Source organism: Crocodylus porosus, unplaced genomic scaffold, assembly GCF_001723895.1.
Source record: "Crocodylus porosus isolate Cpor-Errol unplaced genomic scaffold, CroPor_comp1, whole genome shotgun sequence".
NCBI lineage: Eukaryota > Metazoa > Chordata > Crocodylia > Crocodylidae > Crocodylus > Crocodylus porosus.
This window is the reverse complement of record NW_017728906.1, coordinates 134,871,921-134,895,186: the sequence shown is the minus strand read 5'-3', so window position 1 is coordinate 134,895,186 and position 23,266 is coordinate 134,871,921. Positions and strand designations below refer to the sequence as shown.

General features: G+C 40.3%; 1 protein-coding gene and 1 long non-coding RNA gene across 5 annotated transcripts in view; one reads left to right on the top strand and one right to left on the bottom strand.

Annotated features, from left to right (window-relative positions):
* Positions 1-16,377, top strand: part of LOC109306462 — a 34,935-nt gene extending 18,558 nt beyond the window's left edge. The window contains exons 2-3 of the long non-coding RNA XR_002100003.1: positions 8,580-8,643; positions 15,105-16,377. This is a non-coding gene — a long non-coding RNA (uncharacterized LOC109306462). The remainder of the gene's footprint in view (positions 1-8,579; positions 8,644-15,104) is intronic.
* The window catches only part of PCDH9 (protocadherin 9), a 975,348-nt gene that overhangs the window by 559,334 nt on the left and 392,748 nt on the right, over positions 1-23,266 (bottom strand). For 2 of the 4 annotated variants that reach the window (XM_019529811.1, XM_019529813.1), the window contains exon 2: positions 19,423-19,488. The exons of the other annotated variants lie outside the window; for them this stretch is intronic. In XM_019529811.1, the coding sequence (XP_019385356.1) occupies positions 19,423-19,488 (66 nt within the window). The remainder of the gene's footprint in view (positions 1-19,422; positions 19,489-23,266) is intronic. 4 annotated transcript variants of the gene reach the window in all.

Genomic DNA, 23,266 nt, shown 5'->3' with positions numbered 1-23,266 from the left:
CCATCGCGGATGTGCTCCTTGATGATCTTCTCAAAGAGTTTCCCTAGGATTGAGGTAAGACTGACGGGCCTATAGTTGCCCGGGTCCTCCCTCCTCCCTGTTTTAAAGATGGGGACCGTGTCAGTTATCTTCCAATCATCTGGCACCTGGCCTGAGCACCACGAACGCTCGTAAGGCCATGCCAAGGGCCCTGCAATAACCCCTGCTAGCTCCTTCAACATCCTCGGGTAGAGAGCATCTGGACCCACTGATCTGAACATGTCCAGCCCCTCCAGAAGCTCTCTAACATGCTCCTCCCCAACCTGAGGTCTGGAGGCATTCCCCTCGAGTCCATCTTGCATCACTTGTGACACAAGGTTTATAAGAATGAACAACTAATAATATAAATGAAAAATGAATGGAAATAATTTATAGCCTTTTTGTTGCTTCAAAACAAAACAATCAAAAAACACAGAAAAGAAAGAAAAGCCTGTCTTGCACTCAGAGGCCATGTCCAGATATGCAGGGATGTGTGGTTTGTGGTGCCACAAGCCTCTCTGTGGCTCTACAAACTGCATGTGGTGAATATTAAAATGTGCCCCATGCTCCAAAAATGGATAACAGGATTTCCGGTACCAGCTTGGGGCTGCTCCTGCCCAGCTTAACATGCTGTGGATAGGCTGTCTGGGATATCAGGGTGCTACAGTGTGGAGCTAGCTGGCAGGTAGCCCCTCCACTGTAGTACCCCCATGCCCCAGCCAGCCCCAGTCACCATCCATATATATTGCAGTAGAGTAAATAACTCCACTGTAGAATAGTGCTTGTGTTGGGCAGTACTATCCAGTTGTGGAGTTAATTAGTTTACTCCAGCTTAATAGCACCGCTTGTGTAGATGGTGATGCTTTACTGTGGAGCTAATTAGGCAACTCCACTTTAAGTGTCTCACCCACAGCGTCATTCTGCCACTAATGCTAGTGAGACTGATAGACTGTTTAGTTCATTCAGAAATTTAGCTATTCTTTCCCTGACTCCAGTATTCAAGTATGACTACAAGTGGGAAATGGAGGGAAAATATTCTTAGAAATGTATTTATGATCATTTTAATAACATAGTGAGTTCTTTTGGCAGAGAGGTTATTAAACCTTAACCTTTTATGGACTTTACTTCTGTAAATTGTAACTTAACATAGTTGTTATCAATGTTTTGCAAACACCTATCATTTTGCAATAAAAATGTTCTTGGAACTCAATGCGGTTAAAAGACAGGGCCTTATATCAGACACATCTAGATATTTTTACTAATACACAAAAAAGAAAAAAATGTTACACAAATCTGTTCCAAATGAATATAACCTGTGTTTTATTATCATATCTAGGCTGGATTAATGTAATATTCTCTATGCAAGGCTATACTTTGTGGCCCCTAGATTTCACCTGGTGTAAAGTATATGGCTCAGTTGGTGAAGTTTGCTATGGAGATTAAATTGCAATAACATCTGATTGGTTTCAAGTGTTGACTTCACTTGTCAAGGCATGCACAACTGAGGTACTAACTTTTGGGGTGCCTGTACACAAGCCCAGAGGCTGCTGCAATGCACTGTAATTACAGCACATTGGAGCAGACTCAATTAATCAAGTCTGCCAGATCATGGTAATTACCCCATGCTCCAGCAGCCTCCTGCATCTCATGCATCAGTGTTCCTGTGCTTCAAAATGGTGGTGGGGTGCTTGAACTAAAACTTGTCAAATGAGCTTTGGCTCAAGTGCCCCGACCACATTTTTGAAGTGTGGGGAAGCTGATACATGAGATGTTGTGGCGCTAATTAAAGCACTGCCCCCCACCCTTCGAACACGTGTAAAAAGTGCCCTTGAAGAGGCTCCCTCTGCATTAGCAGCAGTTGTGGTAACGGATATTAACAGAATTTTTGCTAACAGTCCTTTGATTTGAACATTTAGGGAAAAAGGTGGATAGTTGGGAATGGTGATTCAGAAAAATTATGTGGCTAACTGGCTGGGGTATCTGCAAGTCTGCAGCACAACTCCTATAAAAATGACAACAGTTTAAAATGTAGGCTTGAACTCTGATGCCATGTATCAGGGCTGTGCAAAGCTTTGGATCATGATTCAGATTCAGAGATGATTTGGATGATTCGGAGGCTGAATCTATTAATCTGAATTGAATCGTGAGACGCTTTAGGCTTTCTGAATCCATTAGGAGCTTCTGGATTGATTCGGAAAAGATTTGGAGATTCAGCCATAGGGTATAATGGGGAATCAATGAAATATCTATAACTTTGTTGTATTTTGGCTAATTCAGATGAAACTTGCAGGGATGGCGTCTGCTGAGAACATGATGTGTGCCAAGTTTCAAGGGGACGGGTGCAGGGTTTTCTGGGAAACTGCACCCCAAAGTTCTGAAAGTAAAACTCATGTCACGTGTGTGTTAAGTCACAGCAGGGTCAAAACTGCAGGGATGGTAGCTCTTACTGAGGCCACAAAGCCTGCCAATTTTCAAGGAGAGAGGATCAGATGTTTGGGGGAAACTGCACCCCAAAATCTCAAAAGCAAAACTCATGTCACATGTATGTGTTAAGCTTGGGTAGCTGCTGCCAGGCAGGAGCCCGGGCTGCTCTGAGCAGGCAGCTGGGATGCTGCAAGCCCTGCTGGGAGCAGCCTGGGCTCCAGCAGCTACCCAGAGCTGGGGCTGGCTATGGCATGACAACAAAAATGGCCTTGTGTGTCATGCTTAGCACACATGCTGGAGGTTGCCGATCCCTGCACTAGGATGTTAAGGCAACTGGGACTTATTTCAGTGAACTCATCATGAGTCATTCAGTTGCCTCAGTGGGTCAGACCTGGGCTCAGGGGAGCAGGGGAGAGCTGTCCCAGAGTGGTAGACAGCTCCCAACTGTGTGGAGCTCACAATCGCAGCCCAGCTCAGCAACACTGGCTTGGGGCATTGGTGACACATAGGGGGTGCACAGGGGTGCATGTGCACCCCCTGAAAGTTCTGATGCACTCCTTGAACACATACACTCTCCACTTAGGCAATGGGCAGGGGGCCAGCAAGCTGCTCCCAGTCAGCGTTTACACCTACGCACCTGTGCATGGTTAATCTAGTACCTGTATTTCTTGGTACTAGAAAATCACATATTAGCCTAATTTACTGACCAGTAAGGCCCACACTTATGTAGACAGTGATGCTTTTCTATGCATTAGTTTAGTTTAATGAGCAGTAAAGTGTCTCATGTAAATGTACCCAAAGTATAGCTAATGTGCTGAGCAAGAATCCAATGCAAGGTGTACCTTTGGGCCTCCCGCACAGCAGGTTTTTTTCCCTATTTTTTCACTTGCTGACAGAAATTTAAGTCCAATGAAGAGAGTATGTCCTGGATTGTAAACATGTCATAATAATAAAAGTCACAGATGGACTATTCTGCCATCTGGTCTTGCTCATACACAAAGCAGGGCTATTTCCTATAACTTGTTTTCCATTGCTTTGACCAGTCTAGTTTTCATATCTGAAACAATAGTGCTTTATTTTGGGAACATTTATGCAACATAGTAAAATTTCACTATAATGATATTTGCATGGAAAAACACAAACTAAGTTTTTCCTTAAAAAGAAAAAAGTATCTACTCATTAATCCTGTTTATGTCACCTTCCGCTAGTGATACATAATTCTTCTTTCTCAAGATGACTCAAATATATTCCTATTCCAGTTATATTTTCAAAAAATATGCAACGGTACTGATGCTAGTCCACATACACACGCACTACGCTATATATATACATATACATACATATATGTTCTTCTCTTAACTCAGTATTTTGTTGCTATTCTTAAAGGGTCTATGCTAAAGCATGGCTCCCAAATTCTGCTGAAAAAAGCATTACAGAGACGTCAGGTAATTATTGACAAATTGCAAGTCTCAATAAATAACGTCTATGATAACAAACACTATTATGCAAGCACTAGTTGTGGCTTCATGTTATCCACACAGGCACCCAATATGTCTATCTTAATATCAATTAGAAGTTGTCTGAGAAGCTGGGGTTTGATTTGGAGCAGATTTTCTGCTCCTTCCAGTTTTGAACTTTCATTAGTTCCCAGCATATGTCAGATATGCTGGATAATCTATATTTCTACCATGTGCGCCACTTATTTTTATTTTCAGCATATTATTTAGTCTTGAAATAACACTCCTGCATAAAAGATTAAACCCTTCTAGTCATATACAGAATATTGTATAGGCAAAGATAATGCAAGCTGCTTATGTGATCAAGCATCTCCTGTATGCTAATATAAATGTGGTCAATGGTCACTCCACAGATCAAATGAATTAAAAGTTGGCTTTCAGCCCCGTTTCTTATTTCTTCTCTAGAAGCTGTACCAAGCACATAGAAACTGGATGCAAAGATATGGCCCTAGGTTTGTAAACTATGATCTATGATTCAGTGCCGCAACTTATTTATTCTTTGGACCTTTTAAATATTATGGCCCCTAGACATGTGCAGGTAAAGGTGTGACAGGATCTAATGAATGAGCCACACAATCACACCTCCTGCCATGCCACACATGTATGTCAGGAGGCGTGATTGTGCATTTGATCTCATCATGCCAGTGCAGTGGGGGCCCAATCCCAGGCTTGCCCTGCACTAGCAAAAAGCAAGCTTCTGCAGCTGGGAGCCCCTTCAGCTGAAGGGGCTCCCAGCCACAAGGGCACTCTAGGCCATGTGCAGCTGGGAATCAGAGCAATCTCTCAGCCTCGGGGTGCATACCATGTTCTCTGCAGTTGGGAGATGGTAGCAGCTGTGATCTCCCAGCTGCCGGTGGCTCCATGCTTCCTGCAATTGGTAGATCACAGCTGCTGTGATCTCGCAGCTGGAGGGATGCATGGAGCACCGCCACAGATGGGACATCATAGTTGCTCAAGGCTGAGCACACCTGATGGATGCTGTTACCCAGAGTCCCACAGCTGTCAGGCATTATGGAAGCTGAAAGTCCCCTCAGCTGCAGGACGCCCAGCCCCTGCTGGGCATAGTGCAGATTAAAGTTGGATGGCTACCAGCTACATAATTAGTACACATTTTTGAGGTCTAACTTATAGCTGGTTGGACCTTTGGCATGTAGCTGGTCTCCCTTTAATTGTGCAAATTAACCAGTTAATTGCACAATGACTGTTCCGTGTAAAGGGGGCTTAGACAAGAGGTTCCAAGAGTGATATCTTCTGGGACCTAAACAGACATCAGCACTAATTTCATTTAAGAGTCCAGCTGATATTTCAATGTCAGTTGAGATATTCAGATGTACAAGATAATGCAACTCAGCCCTAAGGATCTTTAAATTGCCTCATACCTTTTGTTTGTTTAAACTTTATGTAGAAATATAATTGGTTTCATAAAACTGTTGAAAATTTCTTCTTTGTGTTTGATATCTGAGATTTAATTTAAAATGTGAAAACTAGCAACACATTCCTTTTTCAGTTTCCCCAAAATAGACCATGTATTTGTTTAGCTAATGTCACTGCTAATCTATCCATATCTATATGATGACAGGATCAATACATAAAAAGATACATATTTATCTCTATGCATCTTTACATAAACAATTGATCAAATAATTAACTGATTGGTTTTCATTATTATTAGAGTAATAGATAACAATTAGATTATTCATTTATCAATTAATATTAATGTTATATAGAGAGAAATCTACTACCAGCCTGTGGCATTTGCACTCAAGTTTGGGAAACTGATTTATTTTTTTCTTTAGAGGGAGATAAAAATGAAAAGAAAAATATCAGTATTAAATTCAGCTGCTGTATTCTAGAATGAAACTCAGCCTTACAATTCATCTGTGCCTACAGTGCTTATGAGTTACAGCTGTCTATCTGTCTTCAGGCATAATTTGACATTTCACAAAAATCACTGTAAAGCCTCCATGGATGTTATACTAGTATTCTCGGGTTCAGTAATTTACTTCACAGAGGCAAACTAGCAGTTCATCTTTCTTTCACTTACTGCAGAAGTGTTCACAAATCTAAAGCAGTAAACATATGCACATATGGGTGGACTGAGTCAACATTAGCTTAAAACTAAACTAATTTATACTTTCCCTAAGGGATCAAATAGAAGACAGAATGTTCTCTCTCCCTGTCTGTGGATTACACAGCATGGCCAGTATAAATAGATCAAGGGTGTGGAGATAAGCATTTACCTGTAAGGGAAAGGATAATACAGTATCATAGGGAAGTGTAAGTAGGTTTGATTGGTGCATCTTGAGTGTCTTCAAATAGGACATAAAAAACTCCCACTGACCTTAATAGGAGTTACATTTGCTGTATGGACAGAAATCAGATCCTCTAGATGCCACAATCTTACTAACTGGGATTGGGTCAGGATCATGCATTTCACTAGATAGAATAAACTTACTATCTGGATATTGCAATAAAGATATAATACAGTCTCAAAGCCTCTGTAAGCATAGGTCATTTATTTGTCTTAACATGTCAATTGTTTCTCTGTAAATCATTAAAACTTGAGCCACATGTGCTTGGGACTGCTTTCTGAAGCTCTTTAATTAATTATAGCTATGGAAGTATGTCTATTGCTTTTCTTTTAATAATAATAGAAAAAAACCCAAACCCTCCATACTTCTGCAATTTAAAGCTTTTCATCCTTTAAGATAAAATCAGTGAGACCTTTTCATTGGCATCAGCGGGCACCAGATGATTTCTCTAACATGGCTTCCAGTGGTTAATTGTCTGTTTCCGTCTAAACCAACTACAGCAAACAAACATGTTTATAAAATCTCTTTCAACTAATACCAATTGTCAGCATGTCTTTTTCCCTGCCTAATCTAGTTATAGTTCTGTTAGTCAAGGCTTTAGAAGCGTATGCCACTGGGTGATCATTTTACAGGATAGCTGCCAAACCAACTGAACTCGCATCAGCTGAAACCTTCGGCTCTTTGTTAATCACAAAATATTTCAGTACAAATGCTGGTGTTTCAGCATTGTAATATAAGAAGCTCCTCATAGAATTCCTTGCCAATTTTCCCAGTGCAGTTCTTTAGCAGGTTCAAGCACCATTACAATTAATGAGTTTGATAAATACGTTAAAATGCCTCTGAGTCTTTCTAAAAACACAAGGCCAGAGGCACAAAGAGATCCATGTTGCAAGGTTACCTCTATGTGACACAATTAAGGTGCCTGGCACCCCTTAACATACCAAATTATTCTCATGGGATTCCTCCTAAAATGGTAGCAGTGCAGTCACTTCTGTCCAGCACTTCAGGTGGGCTATCAAACTGAGAGATGGTATGAGTTGGCCCACCCCATATGTATTAGGTCACGTGTGGTACCAAACAGATGTAGTCCTAGTACTCCCTGTTTAGCAGACGGCATTGTATATGTGAGAGAGCCACTACTAAGCCAAGTGAGTTGCCAGGTAGACATAGCTTTAGGATCCTACAAATTAGTCGGGATCCTAAGCTTCCTTATTCAATAAATGGGAGAGTTAATTGTCTAGGAAGGGGATTTATATCAACTAGCACTACTGTCTTCTAGCCAATCAGAAATAGTAGAGGGAAAGGTACATTTGTACCGTGTCTTTCTCCTAGACATGGGTGCTAATCTGCAGCTTGAGTTAGATGCCTATGTGAGGCTGGAATTCAGAGCCCAGATCCATCCTGGATTCAGATGTGTAAGTTTTCCCTTTAGATAAGAATTCTTTTAGAAATCAGGGGTAGGAAGATGGGACCAGTGCCCACTTTTTATGCACCTATTAGAGCACTTGCCTAAATGGGTTTAAACATATGAGGTGGACACCAAAATGCTCCTTCATCCAAGGCAGCATCATTTTTAGGCATCAGAGTTGCAGAACTTTAAGCATGTGATTTACTACTCTGGCAAAAACACAGGCACCTGACAATTCATAGGCACCCAAACGAAGCAGCATAAGAATGCAGCTGGGAGGCCAGAATAGCTGCTGCACACAGGGGAAGTTGTGACTTCTGCTAAAATTGCACTTCAGACATGCCGGCCTTTTTGTGGATTTAGCACTTGGTGTTTGGGGTACTTCTACAACTGCATCCATCTTTCCTAAGTTCTGTCAAATTCCTGTAGCAGTATGTTTTCTAGACAACTAATTTCTTCCAGCCTATTCTGAAATGTGTCCTGTTTCCTGTGGTGTACAGCAAAGTATTATACAACTGTACTGCAGTCCATTATCACTCAAAATCAGGAGCTGAAGTTGAGCAAATTCACCTTGAAATAAGAAACACTTTCCTAGCTGTGAGGCTAATTAAACATATTGGAATGGTTTACCATGGTTTGTGGTGGATTCAGAATTGCTTGGAGTCTTTAAAATGAGATTAGAGATCCTACTGAAAGATATGCTTTAATCCATCTTCTAGAAGAAATTATATTGCCTGAGTGTGCAGGGTTGTGATAGCCCCTTCTGTCACAAAATCTATTAATTGTCCTCTTCATTTCTTTCCTCTGTTTCAGGGTTTCATTCACTCACATGTAAAAGTAAGGAAGGACTTTCTTGCCAATGTACAACTGACTAAATTGTCTTTGTTTCTCCTTCCTCAGACACATCAGAGTTGTCCCCAGATGAAGACTGGATCCTGGACCAGATGGACAAATCCCTGCTGTGGTACAAAGAATCCTCTTTGAGTTATCTGGCTTATTTATCTTGCCCGCACTCTGAAAGTTGTAGCTGTTTACCAGAACTGGGATCAGAAACAATTTTTCCCTCTGATCAAATTAGCAGGGACTTCTGGGGCTTTTCACCTTGCTCAGCAGCATGAGGTTTCCAGTTCATCTGCCGGGATCTTTTTGGGCTTTTCAATTTATTTCATTCCCTAGTTGCTGCAGGAGCCTCAGGCAATGACGGACAAGTTTCCATTTGGTATTCCTGCAAGTTTGCACTTGCTACCAAAGTCTCTTTTTCTGTTGCACCAAAATTTAGTTGGTTAAAAAATGAAAAGTTTTGGACTAATAAAAAACACTGGGACCAATAGGTTATCCGAGTTAAATGTAATGGCCTGCAATGTACAGGAAATCATATTAGATGATCAGGATGATCACATTAGATAACAGACCCTCCTCGTCTTGAGCTCTGTGAAATCTTCCACTTTGACTATGACTTCCATATCCTTCCAAACATATAACATGGCTCTTTATTAAAACACTATATGCTAAGACAATTTTAATGTTAAATCACTTAGCACATATCTACCAGAAAGGAAGCAGAAGGGGTTCACTTCTCTTTCATGTAAGACCAGCCAAAAAACTTTGGCTTCCAACCAGTACCACTAAACACCAGGGACTTCGAGAGGACTGCAACTTGTGCCTTTATGCTCAACAGGATGTTTGTCATTGATTTCAATCAGAGCAACATGAACACCTTAACTTCTTTCTCATGTTTAATTCCAATAGGAAAGAGGCAGCTAGCTTCAATTTGTCCCCAGAAAAACAAAACAAAACAAAACAAAAAACAAAACAAGGTATGCACATGTCCTCAGAGGGAACTTATCTTTAGACCCGTCCCTGGGTCAGGTGACTTGGGCTAAAAAAATATCTCTTTGCCATATGGCAAAATGCCCAATAGTCACTGATTGCAGTGACTACTGTAACTTTGCTCTTGTTGCCCAATTGTTTCTAACGTGTAAGACCCAAGTATATTTTTATATGTATGGTTCAATGAACTGGGCAATTTAGGACTTTCGAGTGATAGGGGTCCAATCAACAGCCCTGCCATAAACACACTGTGATTCTTTGGTCAAATTACTAATAATTGTCTGAATGAATACAATGATGCTTTTAAAATACTTTGTTACTTTGTGTAAATAAAGTGATTGACACATGTTTTATCATATCCCCTCTCACTCACCTGCATGAGAGAACTGGGGAGAAAATATCCAATATAGAATGAAGAAGTTTAGTATCCTTCAGTTTCACTGCAACATCAATCCCTCAACAGCATATCAGAATTTCTATCACAGATAGGTAGGACACTTATTGGAAAGCATGATTTGGCACACATTAATTTGGTATGCAGCAAGTATTGTGATTAATTTTTGTTTGTATGTATCACTTCATGTTGTATAAATACATCTGTGGCCTTTTACATTCCAACAATACTGTGATTTAATCACTAGCTTGATTTAAATTGGGGGCACTGGAGGGTGTCAGAGCAATGGGCATTGCAGCAAGAAAGCCAGAACATTTTCAGAAATTCAATAGCATTAAATATCCATTGTTGTTGTTGTTTTTTTTTCTTCCTTGCCTGTTATTTGTAGGTTTGTAAAATTATAATGTATGGTAATGAACGATGCTGTGATAAGCATACTAATATTTGCTACCAGTGCTTGATAACTGTAGTATTATGTGTTGTGGCTGCAGGCTGGGGAAACAAGACAATGTAAAACAGAAAAACAAAACCTAGATGTCAGTTTGGCATCCAATCAAAGCTGTCGACTTTTAACCACTGCAGCTGCCTAGGCTTCGGTTAACCTCTCATTGATCTCCCCAAATAGGATTTCATCTAAAGCACCAAATTAAAAACTGAGACTGAGGGCTGGTTCTCTAAATTGAAAAGTGCACAAAATGAATTGTTGGCAAACACACTTGGCAGCTTTCAGCCTTCTAATGTTTCTGATCTGAGTTCTAGCACTAGTAGCCAGGGGGTTGGTTTTAGTGGGGCAAAACGTAAGGATTATTTTTTACCCCATTTTGGAGCAGTGTATCACAAAACACCAGGGAGTATGTTGTTAATAGATTTACTGTTTCTGGCAATGGAATGGCATAATGAACAAACTACAGTGGAGATCATTGAAGAAATAGCTTGCAATAAATCCCTGTGATCTGCAATATGCTGTCATGCTGGAGAACACTAGAATAACGGCAACACTTTTCAACCCCATTCATTTTAGCTCCGCATTGCTTTACAACTGCTGCAGTCACACATATATGCTCTGTGTATGGACAACCAAAGCCACATAGGAGTTCAAGGAAGATGTGGATTAGTACATTCTTTACAAGACTGTTCTATGTAGCAAATTCTCTAGCTCACAACATGCACATCAGAGATGAATGACAAAAGACTGATTTGGTTTAACTGGGCAACCCCCCCCCCCCTTTTTTTCTAAATTTACTTATTACTAATCTCCTCCAAACTTGAATATCAGTCAATCTTCAGATACATTTACTTAGCTATCTCAGGAACCAATGTAAGCTCCTCTCTCCTTGTTTCATCAACAATAAGTGATAGATAAGGTACTTTTTGGGGTTTTTTTTATGGAGATGAGAAGTTTACAAGAAAAGCTGTCTCTCATCTATAGGTCACATATAGCTGGAACCTTAAACCAGAAGGTAGAGAGGGAAGCAAGTTTAAGAGTAATGATATAATGATTGCAATTGATGCCCATTAGTAGCAACATGTTAGAAACAACATAGCATCAGGCACCAAGGGATGCTGTTGTTAAAGCAAGTCACTTTTTCATCCAATAGATACTTGGGCATTTAATGCAAAATCAGTGGGACAGCTTCAGGAAAAAGAGTGTAGAGGTTTTCTGGGCAATGCTGAGCCTTTGGCCTGATGGTTAAAGTACTTTCTGGGGAAGCAAGAGACACAGGGTCAACGATGTACATGACCCTGTCCTACTAAGTAAAATAGGATTTAGCCCATATTGTTATAACACAATGGGTATGTCTACATGCACTATTAATATGCAGTAGACTTACCGCACAGTAAAATACTGCACAGTAAGCTTTCCTTGGCAGCGTGTCTAACAATGCACCCCTCAGGAGCAAATTTTCCTGGCAGGAGCAAATTTGCTCAGGTGGGGGAGTTCAGTGCAGGGCTGTGACTTTGCTGTACCCCCCTACAATCACATCCCAGTGGCTGGGGCTCAGGGTTGGAAAGCAGCTGCTCAGAGGAAGGGAGTTTCCTTGCCCCCTGCTGTCTTCACTGACAGAAAGCAATTTGCAATTGCTCCCAGTCAGCAGTCTACACATGTGCTGTTAATGTATATTTAACTTAGTCACTATACAGTTAATTTACTACCTGCATTCACAGGCAGTAGGCAACCATGCAGTAGACTAATGTACTGTGCGGTAACTGCTGTGCACCCGTTTAGATAGTGACACCTTCCTGAGCATGTCTTCACATGCACATTTACTGTGTAGTCACCAAAATTACTGCTCAGTATGGGCATGCATCTATGTGCATGTCCATACTGCACAGCAAACATGGCAGTTTGGGACTAGAGTTAGTAGACACCTGCCTATTCCCACTTACTGCACAGTAATTTACTGCACAGTAAATTTAAATGGGCATAAATGCACATGTAGGCATACCCACTTTGCAGTAGATTAGTCTACTGTGCAGTAAAACATCTCATGTAGACATGTCCAATGACACAAAGTTAATTTGCTGATGTGAGTGCCTCAAGTCCCAAGATTTCCTACCACAACATGATTAAAGTTGTATGCAACATAATTAAAGGTATTGGTGTTTGTGTGCAAATACTTATCGGCCATTGACATTTTTCAAATAAAAAACAGACTTTTTAAATTTGCAAAGTAGCTGTCCGGGAGGAATCAAAAATGCCATTTTGATATTGTGAATCTCACTGTTCAACTATGCACTGGACACACTGAAAGTTTTTCCCAATTTCAGTTCTGCCATAAAACCCTCTGAAACATGAAAACTGTTCAGACTACCAAAGAAATACTCCCTCAGCATATGTGTTTTGAATACAAACATCACCTCATCCGCAATACCTGCTCTTCTTCTACTAAAAAGGCAAAAAGTTGATTATCTCAGTGGCCAGACATGAGTGATCTCTGTTTTATAATGACAGTACATAAAGTTAGTTTTAAACATCCTAACGTCAGAATCAAAGATAACAGTATCAGTAGGTCATCTGGAATGCATACTACTGAAAACAAGAAAAATTCCCAGCCACAAAGGAAATTATTCAATACCTTACGAAACATTTGGTATGCCCCTTTTATCTTTTGTATGTAAGAACACTCAGATTATTCAAAAAAAAATTCTAATCTGCCTCTTCAAAAACAGCATCTGTTATTTACATATCCACACACACGCATATATATGCACATATAGGGACATACACTTTGTACAGATACATAAATGATAAAAACATAGATATGTACTTCAATTCCGTTTAAAAATAGTAAACAATTAATTTATGATCATTACATCTATTTTGCTTTATTTAGTATGTGTTACTACCTTTATGTTCCACTTCATTAAGAACTGAGTGGAAGATAAAACCAACTTTGCATACTAGCACAAACATATACTACATCAAAACCAAGCTGTTCTAAAATGACTGAATCTGTTTTAATATTGAAATACTGTTAACATATGCACTTAAAGCATTACGGCTATATTAAATATTATGGATACACGTATTTGTATACATGACAGGGAGAAAATTGTATCAAAGAATTGTTTAAATGCCCCCTAGAATTTGTTTGTGGTCTTATAGTATCACTAAGGTTATATCTGCAAAAAATGAATAGGAGACAACTAAAAGAAAACATCCCATGAGGGTTTTTTTTGTTGTTTTTTTTTTTAATGTAGTTTTCTCTGGTGCCCCTAAAGGGTTAGTAGGGATTGCTTTCTCAGAAGAACAGGTGAGGCCGAGCCCCTTAACATCACATGCCCAGCTGTAAGCTGGGATTCTGGAGGCTAGAGTGAAAGGGCTTTGGGGGTGCCTTTCCGTAGACAGGCAATATGCTTCCATATTGGTTCTATATCTCCAACAATTTCCAATACTCTGACAATTCCTGCAGTTGTTCCTTAAGGATGCTCCTTAAGATTCCTGCAGTTCTGAGGGAATGGAGGAGGAACAGCCTGATGCACTGGGGTTTTTTCAAGTCCTGTGAAGGACAACAAGCATCCTCTCTCAAAGTCTGCCTAGTTCCCTTCGATATCCTGGAGAAGATGCCAGGCTTATTATTATTGTGACAAGGCACAAAGTTGTGACACAAATTTGTGCCGCTGCTATTTGTGCTGCTGCAAGCACATGCCCCTGCTGATCTGGATGTGGCCTTTAAGTACAGCCCTGCATACTACTACAGAGAAGCAAGTTTCAAGTAGCTTCAACCCCCGTACATTCTGGAGCCAGGCAAAGCATGTCTTTCAGCATTAGTTTATGTCCTCAGTTATGTTCAATGCACCCAAGGGCCCAAATCCTTACCCTGCCTGACCCTGAGCTGCTGATAATGACTGCTAGCAGGTACTGAAGGGAATACATGGTGCTGCCTTCAAAAGCAGATGTGAGGAAATCTATACAACACCCACTGCCCCTTATATAGATTTTGCACACAAAGAATGTCTCAGAGCACTTCTCAGAGCCCTACAGCCCACAAAGGGAACAAGACTACAATAAAGAGATTAAAGAGAATTTTTTTTGTTTGTCTGTTTGTTTGCTTATTAATTGTATTGGAAGTATAAGAAGAAATGCACATTTTGTATATGGATCATAGAAAACTAGGATGGAATTAAACCATCGCCTCTCTTCTCCTTGCCTGGACATGATCTAAAGCAGCCTCTGACAGAAAAGAAGATGCATATTAAAATGATATTAGTTAAAAAATAATAAGGAACAGTGATAATTACTAGCATCGGGTTTCAACCTTTTATATTTTAGATGCTGATAAGATCCAAATAGACACATTGCTATTTTATTCATTAATAATGAAATAGTCTCATAATAGTAAAGTGAGAAAAAAGCATCAAGGGATTCAAAAAAGTAGACAGAAGAGTAGGAATCTGTATTTATTGAATTCAGTGACAAAATTCCTAGGGTTCCTCTGCACTAGGAAATTATGGAATATTTTTTAAATCTGAAGTTATTTGATATATAGGAAATCATTGTAATGCTCCTGAAAAAAAGATAGTTGTAGTTTTCACTTGTGTTAGCAGCTGAACAGAAATCCTGGGTTCCTCCATAGCCTTCATCTCTACATGTTGCAAATATGAAAACTACAGTTGTCTTGTAATCACTACAGATTTACCTCAAGCTAATTACAACCTGCTTGGCTACCCTGGGTAAAATTGTATCTTCTTTCTCTTAGTGAACACAGAGCCCCATCAACTTCAATGGGGAAGGAGGAGACATTGAATTAATGTGATGCATCTTGATCATCCAAAGACAATTTCAGGAATTATTTCCTCCCCTTCTTCTCATCTACCCATAATTAATATTATCCACTACTGTCCTTGTAGCAATGACTGGAGGAGCAACAGAATAAAAGTAGTGACCCAAGAAAGAAAATAGTTTCTATTCAGTCCTTCATATCAAGCTAGATTTTGACTTACCTACACTGCACATCAATGTAAGGGAATGAAGAAAAATATGAGGCTCTCATTTATGCTTCTACATGACCTACCAGACACTTCATGAAAGTAGAAACAGGAAACATAGCCTGTCTAATGTAGAAGAAATTGTTTTTCTGGGTTTTTTTTCCAATATCCCAGAGCAAAGAGAAAGCAGGGGCTGGGATTTGCCTCATAGAGTTTTCTGAAGAACAGCTCTTTCTGAATCTAGACACACACTTAAAGGTATATATATGCCCATTTTATATATACTGAATCCATTATGTATTCTGTCTTTCTGTGTACATGTACACTCACATTTTACCAACACAAGTGTACACATGTTAATTGAATGAAAGAAGTGCTACAAAACTATATGGTGGCACAAGAAAAGATCTACTTTCACCCCAGTAGAGCATTTTGTTTTCCATATGCCACTTCATGTGTTTCTGCCGTATATCTGTCTTGTGGCAAACATAAAATGGTTGGGTTCACTATCAATTACAGGCTGGAACAAGTTTGATTTCAATTACAACAGGAGAGGAAAACAGCTGGGAAATCCCCAAGGGAAGTTGCAGGAACCAAGGGGGTGAATCAAGCATCAGAACAGTATGCTGCACAGTACTAATTAGGGAGAAATGAAGTCAAGATATATAGGTATTTATTTATTTATATAAAAAAGCTTTAGTTGCTCTGCTTCACTGAGAACGCATTCGAGGATGGGGAATAGACCTAGTTGGATGGCATCCATTTGAATTCATATTTAATTGATACTTTATATGTATTGTTGTAATGACATCTCTAACCTTAAAGACTAGTTTGCTTTAAAAATTAAATAAAATATCCCAAATTTAAAAAAATTAAAAGCCAATGGATTTCTAGCATTACTGAATTGCATCTGAATTAAATGCCTGCTATCAGCACTAACAGACACAGACAGTTAATACTACAAGAGAAAGAACATTTGTTACCATTTTTGTTAAGGTTACTAAAACTCTCCCTGTGTGCAAGCTTTAAATAAAGGACTTTCCAAACCATCTTTTTGGCTACCATTTCTGCTTTAGCAATAACGTCTATAACTTTTTCTCTCCTCTATCCCACCTCCCCTTCCTCCACCCCCACCCTATGACAGGAACACCTAGTCCCCATTACCTATTGTAAACATCTGTGAGAACCACCACATAATAGTGGGGGGAAAATATATATATATATATATAATTTTACCTACACCATGAATTCATGAAAGTCATTATCACGAAATGGCAATGAAAGAACTGGAGTATTCTCTTCAGTCTTCGTGCTCTTCATATTTAGATCTTACCCCATTCCCAATATCTATGCCTCTGCTACAAACCATTCCTAAGCTTTGTAACCCTAATTCAACTTCTCCAAACCTTACCTTCTTCCTTAAAGCAGTGAAATTATACTTTTTGTCAGTTGTCACCAAATGGTTTTATTCTCTATACTACTTTCCTCACATTCAGACTCCACCCACTACCCCTCCAATTAAGAAGCACACTATGTCACTCTTACCAATACTGCATAGCACCTTACTCCATAAATGCAGATTTTAAGGCCAAAGGCAACATGTTGATTGTCTGCTCAGACATTTTGCATAATTCAGCCCATGGACATTCACACAATTATTTTTGTTGGTTGACCTATAGGTTGGGTTTTTTTAGAGAGACATCCAACCTTGATTTATACATTTCAAGTGATGGAGAATCCACTGTACCCCCTCAGTAAGTTCATGGGCAACTGGTGCCTCCTGAGTCGAGGGGGCATGTGCCCCCCCAGCGGCAAGTCAGGGGGGGGGGGGGGGGGGGGGGGCATGATTGATCGCACTGCTTGCACTTCTGGGTTGGTGCAATCAGCTGTGGGGAACTCCCACCCTGGTCAGTGTGAAACGCCATGGGGGGACCACAGGGATTGCTTCTCCTGGTGCCCCTACACCCCGGCCAGTGCTCTCAGGGGAGGCACCAGCTCTCTCAACTGCCCCCTCTGCCCATCACCTAAGCATGGAATGCTGGCTGCCAGGGGGTGTGCTAGCACTTTCAGGGGCTGTACGTGTACCCCCGTGCACCTCCTACACATAGCGACTGAGTTAGTTGTTCCAAGAGCTAGTTTTCCTTTCTGTTAAAGTAAGCAGCAGTAATGATATGAACAAAGTACTAACATGAAGCCACATCACTTGCTAAAGTGCCAGAAAGCACTTTATGCTTATTCACTTTTATTAGCATGCTATAAATTGGACTCCCCTTGTCCACAAAGATATTCACACAGAGCTCACATAAGATATCATTCTCTAATTTCCTTTCCTCACATTCAAACTTCCCTCCACCCCTCCAATTAAGAAGAAGAATATGTTACACTTACCAATATTGAATAGTACCTTACTCCATCAGCCCTCATGCAACAAGTAACCATGTAAAAAGTAGCTGTAACCCTGCTGAGTCCTGCTACTGTGATTGCGGACTGAAAATCCCAGAGACCTCAGAGACAGCAGGAAGAGGAAGCAAATATACAGTCCATGCTAGCTATGTGCCAGAGAACTATGTTCTAGCACCCCCCAGCTTCTGGCCCAAGCCACTGCAGGTACACAGTTGCAGTTCCTGAATCAAAAGTGAATGTCTCTCCAGTTGTTTCTCAGTTTAATCTCTGCAACCTAGACTAACTTGCAAAGACTGAACTGATTTGGCCTTAGAATCACTGTCTGGATAACTTTTAATGATTTATCATGTCTATCTCATATTCTCACATGTATGAAGGCCATTTTTTTTCCCCAAATGTACTATTGACTTGATGTACTATAATATTTCCATTGGAACTATTACAGTCTATTGCATACACACATATAAGCATTTGGTTTGTTAACAGCTCAATATTTATCAGTAGCTCATAAAGACTTCAACAGCCAATACAGATTATTTAGAACATTACCTACAAACATGTTAAAAAACATGATGTTTGGAAAGTAAAGTATGCAGTAATCATACAATGCCCTTATTAAGGTTCTTCCCTGATTTCCTGTCCTGGCATGACTTAGCTCAACCAGAAGTTATAGACTTAGCTTTCTAATACTATCAAAGCTGTAGCAGAAATAATTGTTCACTGAAAGCTTCTGGTTTGAAGAACTGAAACAATTCTATGTATCTATGTAAATTGCAAACCGAATATAAATTTACATTAGGACTTAACCTGTGAAATGTATAATGATCTAGGTGGAGTTTTCTTGTTTAATACAAATACGACTGAGTCCCCTTCAAAACATGCATGGTTGGATTCTGCTGCCTTTGCTCATATCGACTGGTACTTAATTTTATAAGTAGTTCTAAGAAAGCCAAAGGGCTAGGCTAGGCTGTGTGTTTGTACAACAAAGGCGCAATGCTTCTCAGGAGGAATGCAATGAATCCCTCTGCAAGGAATCCCCATGTCCTCTGAACCAAATGTTAGAGTAACTACAGAGCTATAGGACAGTCCTAATCACCTTATGTTTCAAGGCAGTAGTATGGACCAAGAACCACCAAAATTTACTAGGATTATTGACATGAAAGGACACTATTCAACAGGCCAGGCTGTGAACCACGTAATCCCAGCAGTGAACAGTTACTTACTCTGTAAGGAACCAAGTTACTCTGGTAGAGCACTGTAATCTTAGTTGAATGAGCAACTGCTCACCAGTGGGGTTAATAATGGTAGAAATAGGCCCATAGCAATGACCTCCTTCAAACTAAAAAGAGAAAGTAACATTTATTCTTTCCCAAAACTGTTTTACTCATTTTAGCCAAAAGAGAAATTTTAGCTTTTTAAGTGTGGTTTAGGCATGTTACAGGGCAGATCCTTCACCTTCTGACATGGATGGCCTAGTATATCACTGCATTATTTCAGTTTTACATCAAAATGATGCTATTGAAATAAACGAAATTATGCTTATGTAAAACTGCAGTAACACAGTCACCTCTGTGGGAATTTTGCCTATTGAATTCAGTGGGAACAGGACCCAAAATATTTAACTTAAAAGTTAATATAAATATATATGTATGTATTTTATTTATTTCAGTGGATCTGATGTCTTACCACCCATGGTTTCTCAGGTACCCAAATCTCCCACAAGTACTTCGGCATATCTCCAAAATTCAGTGCCTAAAAAGCAATAATATTTTAATAAAAAGATGTGTCAATTTGTACTAAAGATTTTCAGATATCCCGCCTCCCCATTGGCCCAATATTGGTAAAAAATAAAGCAAAAATATGGACAAATCTCTGTTGGGAAAAAGGAAATATTCCTCTTGAAGGTTCACACTCCAGAAAATGTATATCTATGTTACCTATACCAAGTGTTATAGCAAACAACAATTTAGTTTCTTAAAGTTGATTTTAAAATCTTTCCTTCATTTTTCTACAACCAGGCAACAGATTTTCATAACAACAGAGCATGTTTTTATTGTTCTATTTACTGAACTACCAACTGAAATTGCTGTCTCATAATAAGAAGGAACTTAAAAAAAATTTAATGCACTATTAAGCTTTTTATTAAGATATTATTAATCAATGCTGTGACTCTAAAAAGCAAAAACAGCAGATCTTTAAAACTGCAATTAAAGTTGTGTTTAATGTGGGAGCATTAATGGATGTTCATGCTCTGTTACTAAGTGCTGAATATAAATAGCACTACTACAGAGTTCAAGTTCCCTTCTGGGTAAAATATAGGATCCCCAAAATAATCTTAACCCAGGTTTATGGAGTGAAAATGGCATCTGTAGGGGAAAGTCAAGCTAGAAAGTTTGCAGAATCCTCAGTACTGAGAACTCCTTGAGGGAATGACTCAAAGAACTGACTAGCCTGATGACAGATCAGTAATGCTAGAGTAAATCTAAGCATTTTAAACTAGAGCAGTTCATGTACACAATTTGAAAAGTAAAGGGAGAGCCAGAAATGTATAGGATCCCTGTCTCCCTATGTGTTGTGTGCTGTTTCACTAGTCAATAATTATTTTATAAGGGGGAAAAGAAGCCCTTCTAGAGAACTAAGATTAGGTTAAGGGTAAGGTCTGTGGAAAGTTGGATCAGTTCAAATCCAGTCTCTGCAGAATATGTTCAAATTCCAAACAAACATCTTTGTGCACTAAAGTCCAGATATTAGTATTCTGTTCAGAATTGTTTGTCCGCTCCTTTATCATCATATGGTGAGCAAAACTCCTGGAAACTTTACATCAAATGGTGTTGTTGTCCTCAATGAAAAACACGTCTTTTTCAAAGTAGTCCCAGAAGATATCTCCAACATCTTATGTAATCTAAGTATACTTGGAAAGTTATATCACAGTTCTAACAGCTCCTCACCTTCTTAAAAACCCTACTTTAAAAGCAGCAAATCCTCTTAACTATTTTACCTACTGGAAACATTCTCCTCTGATATCTGAAGTCTAATTTCCAACTAGCTTGGGGAGATCCCTTCTTTCCCAACTGGTATGTCACTTAAAAGAAAGCCAACTTTAAACAAATAGAAACCTGACTTTTCTGTTCTTACACTCTTTGAATCAAAGGTATTAGAACCCTCCATGGAAATTAATACAGTTTAAAAAAGGTAAAGGCAGCTGAGAATGAGGCTGAAATTACATATTATAGTTATTAGACATATTAGAGTTAACAGGTGCTAACTGTAAGGAATGTCGGTTGACATTAAGGTTAGCATGTGCTAGTGACTAGTCACACATTAAGGTTAATTACCCTCTCTAACATGCACTGTTCAGATATGTCACTAGATGACTGGTGAGTAGGGGTGAGGCTGGGGGCTACAAATCTGCTCCGTGCCTGCTGGGGCTTTCTGGCTCTACAGCAGCAATAAAGGCTGGGGGAGAGGGCAGGAAGGAGCTCTCCCATCCCCAGTGGGTCTCCCCCACTCCATAATCCTCTTCATGCCCACCCCCACCATCACTCCTCTACTCACTGAATTGCCCCACTGCTCCCCATTGACCTCATAATTACTCCCTCTACCCCAGTTGCCTGTCCACCCCTGGATCATCACCTGATCAGCCTGATGGCAATAGTAGTGATAGCAGGGGATGAATTCTCCCTCCCTGCTTTCTCTCAGGATCCCTGCAGCCAACGCTGCACCCGTGCACCACTTCCAGCCATTCCACTTGGCTGCCTAGCAGCTCCTCAATCCCCTGCCCCTCCCACCTACCCTACTTCAGTTGTAGGGTCTGGTGGGGGCTGGTCTTGTTCCATAGGCAGAATGGGTTGCAGGGAGTCTGGAAGCACGCAGGAAGTGAGATCCTTCCCCAGTCCCGCCTCCAGCCTCAGGCTGATTGGGGCAGCAGAGTGGTGATCTGGGTTTGGAGGTTCAAATGGAGGGTGGAAGGAGCAACTGAAGGGTAGGGGCTCATCAGGGTGGGAGGATACATTCCTGCCCTCCCTTAAACCCTGTCCTTCCCTTCTCTTCCCTCCTTAAGCCTGTGCTGCCCAGATGTTCCAGCTGTCAGTCCATGGCTGTACAGTCCTGGATGACAGCTTGTCCACCTGGGCACAGTGCTTCCTGGGATACTGGAAGACTGGAAATTCGTGATTTTATATCAGGTGAACAACCAGAAGTTAACTTAATTCAAGCTAGGTAGCATAACTAAAAAATAATCCTCGCCTTTAAGATTCCTAGGGGGCACTTAGCACTTATTAACAAGACTTAATGTGCAATCATTCAAGTTTTAACAGCTCTTAACACAGTCTAATTGTAATGTGTAATATTACCCTCACTTAATATACACTCAAGAAGCAGAGATTTTTTTTTATGGTGGTACCTTTTGTTGGATTAACTACATAGTTGGGAGACTTAGACAAGCTTTTGAGTGGCGTAAGACACTGAATGCTTCTGCCTCTCACTGATATTTTGATTCTTGTTGTCTTCCTGTTTATGTGAGTACAAATCAAATGCAAATCAGCCAGAGACAGTGGAATTACACCTTATGTAGAACAAATGTAGAGAGAAGAATTAGGGCTTTTGGGTCACATTTTGCCTTCAGATAAAAATAATAAGATACAAATAATATTGTGTTACTTGATAGAACTGGTGTAAGCATATCTGAAGGTAGAATGTGGACCATATTAAACATTTCCTTAAGCTATAGAGGTGCCTCGGTGGCCAAAATGTTTGGTTCTTACAGTGATTTGAAAGGAAGCATAATACTGCAGTACATTCAATAACAAATAATTCATGTGCTCTCTCTTCCAGGTAAACCCTATGATAAACCATAACAAAATAATAACCCAGTAACATAGAACTAAGGGCAAATAGTATAACTTCATTAAACATAAAAGGCTTTATTGCAACCTTATAACCTGCACTCAGTAAGGGACTGTGCATAGCTTCACTCCCCTATGAACAGTCCCAAGAATAAATTGCCTCTCAGATTTAAAATCCTTCCCTTGTTCTCCTCTTGTTCTGGAGAAGCATTAACTTGACTGTGGGCACTGACAGATGCACAGGTCCCTGTTTTAACTCATGGCGTTTCGCAGCAAGAGCTAGGAGTTAGAGCAATCTTCCCGACTCAACATACATTTGCATATTGAGTTGCGGGGGAGGGGGAGAGGAGAAAATTGAGCCAGCTTGCCTGTCCTGTGATCCAGGCTGGGCTGATGCCGCTTTGCCCTTCCCTCCCCGCAGCTGTCAGCAGGAAGGAAAGGGGAGGGGGGAAGAGGTATGAACTGGGGTTTGCCAAGTCTGAATTGAAGGAGGGGTGATGGGGGGGGCCCACAAGGCAGGGGGCTCCAATCCACCCCCTCCTCTCCAGCTCAGGCCAGACAGACCCCAACCTGTAGCTCCTTCCTGCTCCCTTCTCCCTTCCTGCAGACAGTACCAGGGCAGAACTGGACGGCATCAGCTGATAAACTGACCCTAAGGAACAGAAGTTCCCCAAGGCACTTAACTT